Here is an 8,200-nt window from a genome sequence, read left to right on the forward strand (position 1 = left end):
TTCTACAAATAATAGCATTTGCGTACAACAATTTTATCTCCATGTTTTGTCCTTTCGTAAGAAGGTTTAGGTGTTCTATACTTCTTGTGTCTCTTTGACTTGCACACTGAAGTTTTGTCATGAGGGTCTATATTTGATGACTTAGCAATAATTGTACTTCCAAAACTGAGTTCGTAATCAAATGACGGGTATAACTGGTCGTTGGATATAGTTGTTGTATTGGCGGGAGATAAGTAAACTCCTGTGTCTTTTAACGTGTAGTTTAGCTTTCTCCTGGTACCCTTCAAGGGGAGATAACTACTGACATACGAGAGCGTATCTTCATTGTCATCAAGGTTATAACTTTTGGCTACAGATCCAACAATGTCATTTTTCGACTTAAGTGATGCTTGTATATTATCATAGCACTCTGTCGAACGATAATAGTTCTGTAAACTACAAACACTAGTTCTAGATTGCTGTTTCTGGTAAGCCACCATACGTCCGCTATCTGAGTTCGATCTTTGTAAGGCAGCATGATCGCGAAACGTTGGTACCTCATTAACATTAGAGACCTCATTTGTTCCTGGAATAAGTCTCGTCATACTGGTCTTTATTCTTGTTTTACCATATCTAATAGACAGTTCATCATCGGTGCTAGTAACCTCGGACAAATCGACATCGAGGCCACTGTCAAGTTTAAACTCGGATAAATCAACGTCAAACTCGCCATCCAATTTGAAATCTTTTTCCGACATACTTTTGAGTGTCTGTTTAGCTGTCTGTAAGTTCTCTTCCAACTTAGACAGTTTAGATGCTTTCTGAAAATTGGTAATGAATAAAATAAAAATACAAAACAGTTCTAGATTCGTGGTGGTTATTAAGAACATCATAAATAAGCAGATATTATTAAATGATATCAATGGGTCGTCAATGTTTACTTAACTAATACGACAAACTTTGACCAATGTGGTATGTATAAAGATAATCAAGTTTTGTATAATTCAATAAAATCCATGTTCCATGTATAATCTGTAAAACACAGTAATCTATTTTTAGTTTATGTTTGTATCGTTTGTCACTTTGACGTTTACCCTACATCTCCTTTCATGCGTACTTATTTTTTCCTTTCATGCGTATTAAAAAAGAAGTATTTTTCTCCTTTCATGCGTATTAAAAGAAGTCTTTTTTTTCTCTGTCCATGCGTATTAATAGTAGTATTTGTTCCCCCTTCTTGCATATTAACAGTATTATTGTTTTAAACTCTATTAACGATTACCTCAGTTAAAGACTTCTTAAGAGCTCTGTTTTCTGCAATAAGTTGGTACATCTCCTCTTCAGAATTAAGCCCTCCATACTCGTACACTGATGTAGACAGACGTACCGTTTTTTCTATTGGGGTCCTCCACCAATACAGAACCTAAAATGTTCAAAATGAATTTTGAAATAATTCTTAAGAAAGCAGAGTTGTGTGCTTGATAATTCTTAAATGCAACCGGAGAAAAAACTGTCTAAGGTTCTCGCCTTACCTCACATAACCTACCTTTTGTTTAATATGTAGCTTTGTTAAAGTCTTGACCATGCATGAAATATTTGCTACTGAACCTTAGGCAAATAACAATCAATTAAAACAGTGTTTTTCTTACTTTACAATGAAATTATTGATAGAATCGTAATAGCTAGTCGTTTACTTTATTGTAAATATTATTGGAGTCTTACCTTAGGCAAAAATACGGTTATTTGAATTACCACACAACATATGGTTATGGCTAATATATGGAGAACATAAACAGCATCCGGGTCGTGACGCAATAATGACGACAACACAACAACTAATGATGTAGTACACATGCTGAAAATAACACTGATAATGATACTTGGAGAGTCTTTCATTGGAGGCAACAACACGTTTCTCGTCTTCCAGGCTATATAAAGTCCATAGGAAAATGTAAGTGACTTCCAGATAAAGATAAGGCTTAGCCATACGTCAACCCTTCCACACGTGCATTCCTGTATATAACCCAGATCTTGAAGACTATGCGTGTTGTTTGTATTCGATTTCTGAAATGGATTTAAAATGAAATGCAATAAACCTCAATTGGAAATCACAATGATATACAAACAAACGATGAAAATATATCAACATGATAAAAAAAAAATTCAAAAATTATTTTTATATTTTATTTTAAATACTTTTTTTTACGTTGCCTTTTTCAACAAATGTCAATGAATAGAAACATGTTTTTCTTAAAAGTAGTATGTTTCTGGTTGAATTTTCATATTTTTTTTTCCTTTGTGGATATACAAAAAGACTATTTAGAATTTCACATACCTTTAACAAGACAGCAACACGTTTTGATTGGACGAGATCAATGATTTGCCAGAGGAACAACCAGAAAGCATCCAAACACAGCACAATACCACAAATCATAAATAGCTTCTTGTCTTTGATTACCTAGAAATTGAAAAATAGTAAGTATGAAAGGTTTTATATCATTTATTTATTCATACAAGTCTTCAAAATACATTTTTGTTTCTGATTTACTAGGTTCAATCGAAAAATATAGTACGTTTATAATTATCTTTATACTGTGATGATTGAATGTAATAATCACGGTACCATTGACTAGAAATTGAAAGTGTAAGTCGTTTTGTTCAAACAAAAGTTTACGTATCAGAGAAATAAAGATAAATTGGAAGATAATTACCACTTTCTTGATGCCAGCATTCCGGAATATTTTGTACACTCTCCAGCTCTTAGAGAAAATCGGTCCAAACACCAAGGATACTCCAAACACTATCATCCATAGTCTCATCTGAAAAAATAAATATTCATGTTTACAAAAAAACATATAAATAATGTATATTAGTTATTTGATAATTTTAACTGCTTTGATACATTTTTTAAGTCCGCGTTTTTATTTAATTTTGATCCTCTACACACATCAACGGTATTGTTTGGTTATGACACAATAGCGGAAATTAATATTGTCGAAAAGTCGATAACAAAAAAACTGTCCGTTATGTAAGTACACTGCTATATTTTAACTACTACAACTCTGATTGTTGGGTTAGATGAACGTATATTGCAAAAGGAACGAATACAAAATTGAACATAACCGCAAGAGAAAATGGTTAAAGCTGTTACAAAGATACATGATAAAAAAGAGGCAAAAGATACAAAAACGAACAAACAATTAAATCTCATCGAATTTGATAGACTACTGTAATTGGTATTTGAAGACAGGTTGACTTATAGAAAATCTCGAAGCTGTAAGGCCTTAAAAATACATTTCTGTATACCTGACATGTTACTGTAGCCTCCTGATAACGCTCCACAAAGAAATAGTCCATTCCATACATTAAACAGACAATATTTAACAGTATTCCACCAACACTGATCAGTATATTGAGATTCGGACTCGACATTTTCATAAATCTGCAAAAAAGACAAAATAAATACCTGCATATTGCATATAGATTTTTTATTCAGCTACGTATGATAAAAAGCTATATTTTACTCTTGAAGACTTTTGATTGATATATCTGAACAAGCATTTTTCTTTTCATATTTTTATTTCTCAAATGAATTTCGTAAGACAAAATTCAAATTCAATATATGTTGTCAATGTTCTTTACGATGTCATTATATATTGTCAATTTTCTTTTACAATGTAAAACATATTGTCGATTTTCCTTATACATTGTCATAATACATTGTCATATTTCTTTTACAATATCAAAACATATATAATTGTCAATTTTCTTTCACAATGTCAAAATATGTTGAAAATTAATTTTTAATGGAATATTAATATTAATGGCGGTTGTTTAAACCAAATCTGTACTTCGCATTTTTTTCTGAGATGCAAAAGTTTAGATTCCTACCTTTTATGTCTGTGAAACAAATTAAAAGTGAGAAAACTGACTGATACTACGACTCCAATGGTGGTGGCGAAACAAGAGGCCACAAAGGTCCCCACTGATATAGTTCTGGTCTCCATTGTCAGCATTCCAACAGTACTGTCGTTCTTAACTACAAAGTTCATATTTTAACTTATTATTGATCATGCATGTTTTAGCATATATTGTCACACAAGAAACAAATCATAGAAACTAAAAACTCCTCTCAACTGTGATAAACGTATCAATGTTTTAGCTCGAGCAAACTTGTAATAAATAAAAGTGTCGCTTCTATTTGCGTTTCAATTCGCTTTTCGTTCTTATCATTTAAATGTTTTAAATTAGTAAATATGAAAGAAAAAAGAATACGTAAAGAAAATATTTTTGTTTTAAATCGTTTAAATATTTTTGGAGATATTATCCTAGCTTATCGTGATTTTAAACTGACAGAAGAAAGAGTCATGGGAAACAAACAAGAATTAACTGGAAAATTATACTGTCTTTGTGTAAAACTATCGTATAACTTACAAACAAACATTTATCTTATTTTCTCGAAAGTTAATGAAATGAATTTAAAATCAAGATTTTTTTTCATTGATTTTAAATGAAAATTTGAAAGATAAATATCTGCAGACAGGTACGTGAACCCGACAACTCGACTTGATATAAACAATGTTCTAATCTAAATTATAATTTGTCATGTTATACATTTGTTTTAAATGAAAATTACAAGCACTGTTTTCACTATTTTACTTCACATTTTATGCATTCCTTAACAGATAAATATGGCTTTATTTTTGCAAATAGAATAAAACTAAACTTCTAATTAATCTAAATTTTGACATGTTTAAAGAATGATGGAAAATCAATTGAAATATTGTATTTTTTATAAACTTTAATGCATCTTCTATCCATCAATACAAGAAAAACTCTTTCCAGCGAAAAACTATTGCCAAATGAAAACAGTCACACCTCTGATATCAACGAACCTACATATGCATTTGGTTTGGAAAAATAATCAAATAGCTTACCAAATCTATGCTGTATATTTCAGAAAGAGAAATATCTAAATTAAAAGTTAGGAAATATATTTTGATATATATATATTTTACATGTGTATAATATTTCTACTTTGCTACCGCACTAGGGAGAGAATTTCAATAATAATGATCATATTTCTCGTTGATGGGTTTTTATACTATAGATTTTAATGATGTGTGACTTATTGATCCATTTTAAATAATAATTATTGTTAAACTGATAAGTATGTATTGTTTACACCTTCTTACGACAAAGTAAACAATGGGAGGCACTAACAGGAAACACTTATCGTGTTAATCAAAAATTGCAATTATTTTAATTAGGCACAAACAGGATACATGTAACTATATTTCTATACAATTGCCTTCAGACATTGATAGGAATACTTATCTACAAGTAACATGCATTTTTATGATAAGCGAAATAAAATTTATTTTGATAAGTTTGCCTATTTAGAAAAAAATATATAATGTACAGACCTGATCGCCAATAATAAAACACTCCTGCGTAACAGCCTTTCTAAAATTAATGTTTCATTGCTCGAAATGATCCTCTCAACAACAAAAACACTGTCTAAAATACAATACATGATTGGTGAATTCTATTATTTATTTATTACTTAAAACCTCTCATATAAATACCCGAATAATATTAATAAAATCAATTCATAAATTAATTACAAAAACAACATGTCAAACGGATTATTTTTTTTAGTTGTGTCAACATTTTTTACTTTTAATTTGCATACAAATATTGCCTATTATTCAATCCATCTGTTTCTATTTTTTGCTTATAAACATTAATAAGGGGTGTTACTTGTGCTTCCAGGATGGAAGGATTATTATTTCTGCATTCTATAGATAATTGCAATTACATCGTTTTGGGTGTCCGCATTATAGACTGATACAAGACTCAGTTTGGCGTGTATTTCAAAATCTATTGACCATCTCATACAAAAAAAGAAGACGAGGAATGATTGCCAATGAGACAACTCTTCACAAGAGACCAAATGACACAGAAATTAACAACTACAGGGCACCGTACAGCCTTCAACAAAGCCCATACCATACAGTCAACTATAAAAGACCCTGAAATGACAAATGCATATTACAATTCAAACGAAAAAGATAAAGGCCAATTTAATGTACAAAAAACGAATGAAGAACAAATATGTAACACGGCAATATACGACAGTCACTGAATTACACGCACCTGGCTTGGGACAGGCACATACGTACAGAATGAAGCGGGGTTAAATATGTTAGCGGGATCCCAAACCTCCCCTAACCTGGGACAGGCACATATGTACAGATTATGGCTGGGTTAAACATGTTATCGGGATCCCCCATACCTTGGACAGTGGTATAACAGAACAACAAAAGAAAAAGGCTCGACTCATCAGATGGATATAAAACATCTAACACAAACATAGTTGGACTTGGCCGGGTACTTGTACATCCCAACAACAAAAGACACACTGAGAGTACTTGCAGTAACTGACAGCTAGTTCGTTCAAAGCATCTAAGACTAAATTATCAATCGCGTATAGATTGATTGATGGTTGCTTTACGTACTGTGAAAATAATGTAAAAAGGTGTTTTAAGTCTATTACTGTAACAATACAAAGGCTGATATATCTTATTTAAAAACAAAATGTAAAGAAGTATTAAAAAAGCTGACAGAAAACAATTAACAGAAAGATATTAACGTTTTGAACTGAACCAATTAACCTACTTACATTTCATTTGGTCGCACATGAGAAAAGTTGAGCTTTGATCATAAACCCATGTAAAAGTTATTGTTCTTTTGCAATATCAACTTTCACTAATGCTTTCAAATCACACAAGTCAGGTATATGCTAAAGTTACATCAGTAGAAATCTAGATATTTGTCACAGGACGTTTAGCAAATAAAATAAGAAATCAGTTTAAACAATACTAATAACGCAGGATAGACTGGTTAGTCGAAAGGACCACGACATGTAAGAACTTTTATATTGACTTTTCCTTCGCCGGTCCGGCTGGAAATTAATCCGAACCAGTTGAAATTACTAGACATGTTCCTTTTAAGCTCACCTGGCCCGAAGGGCCAAGTGAGCTTTTCCCATCACTTGGCGTCCGGCGTCCGGCGTCGTCGTCCGTCGTCCGTCGTCGTCGTCGTCCGTCGTCCGTCGTCGTCGTCGTCCGTCGTCGTTAGCTTTTAGAAAAATCTTCTCCTCTGAAACTACTGGGCCAAATTAAACCAAACTTGGCCACAATCATTATTGGGGTATCTAGTTTAAAAAATGTGTGGCGTGACCCGGTCAACCAACCAAAATGGCCGCCATGGCTAAAAATAGAACATAGGGGTAAAATGCAGTTTTTGGCTTTTAACTCAAAAACCAAAGCATTTAGAGCAAATCTGACATGGGGTATACTTGTTTATCAGGTCAAGATCTATCTGCTCTGAAATTTTCAGACGAATCGGACAACCCTTTGTTGGGTTTCTGCCCCTGAATTGGTAATTTTAAGGAAATTTTGCTGTTTTTGTTATTATCTTGAATATTATTATAGATAGAGATAAACTGTAAACATCAATAATGTTCATCAAAGTAAGATTAACAAATAAGTCAACATGACCGAAATGGTCAGTTGACCCCTTTAGGAGTTATTGCCCTTTATAGTCAATTTTTAACCATTTTTCGTAAATCTAAGTTATCTTTTACAAAAATCTTCTCCTCTGAAACTTTTGAGCCAAATTAATCCAAACTTGGCCACAATCATTATTGGGGTATCTAGTTAAAAAAATGTGTGGCTTGACCCGGTCAACCAACCAAGATGGCCGCCATGGCTAAAAATAGAACATAGGGGTAAAATGCAGTTTTTGGCTTATAACTCAAAAACCAAAGCATTTAGAGCAAATCTGACATGGATTATAATTGTTTATCAGGTTAAGATCTATCTGCTCTGATATTTTCAGACGAATCGGACAACCCTTTGTTGGGTTGCTGCCCCTGAATTGGTAATTTTAAGGAAATTTTGCTGTTTTTGGTTATTATCTTGAATATTATTATAGATAGAGATAAACTGTAAACATCAATAATGTTCAGCAAAGTAGGATTGACAAATAAGTCAACATGACCAAAATGGTCAATTGACCCCCTAAGGAGTAATTGTCCTTTATAGTCAATTTTTAACACTTTTCATAAAATTTGTAAATTTTTATTAACATTTTCCACTGAAACTACTGGGCCAAGTTCATTATAGATAGAGATAATTGTAAGCAGCAAGACAGTTTA

At 32.2% G+C, this 8,200-nt stretch overlaps 1 protein-coding gene across 2 annotated transcripts; it reads right to left on the reverse strand.

The window, feature by feature from the left end:
• LOC134723858 (gamma-aminobutyric acid type B receptor subunit 2-like) lies at positions 1 to 5,491 on the reverse strand. Of its 2 annotated transcripts, none has more exons than XM_063587403.1 (8): positions 5,403 to 5,491; positions 3,868 to 4,015; positions 3,283 to 3,418; positions 2,688 to 2,795; positions 2,312 to 2,434; positions 1,699 to 2,040; positions 1,259 to 1,399; positions 1 to 800 (listed from the first exon to the last, which is right to left on the reverse strand). In XM_063587403.1, the coding sequence occupies exons 2-8, from the start codon at positions 3,990 to 3,992 to the stop codon at positions 3 to 5; spliced, it is 1,773 nt and encodes a 590-aa protein (XP_063443473.1). In that variant the 5' UTR covers positions 3,993 to 4,015; positions 5,403 to 5,491; the 3' UTR covers positions 1 to 2. The 2 variants fall into 2 exon arrangements, with proteins under 2 accessions (XP_063443473.1, XP_063443472.1); XM_063587402.1 differs by lacking the exon at positions 5,403 to 5,491 and adding an exon at positions 4,914 to 5,035.
• Between the last annotated feature and the right edge of the window lie 2,709 nt (positions 5,492 to 8,200).

This window comes from Mytilus trossulus, chromosome 6 (assembly GCF_036588685.1).
Source record: "Mytilus trossulus isolate FHL-02 chromosome 6, PNRI_Mtr1.1.1.hap1, whole genome shotgun sequence".
Classification (NCBI taxonomy): domain Eukaryota; kingdom Metazoa; phylum Mollusca; class Bivalvia; order Mytilida; family Mytilidae; genus Mytilus; species Mytilus trossulus.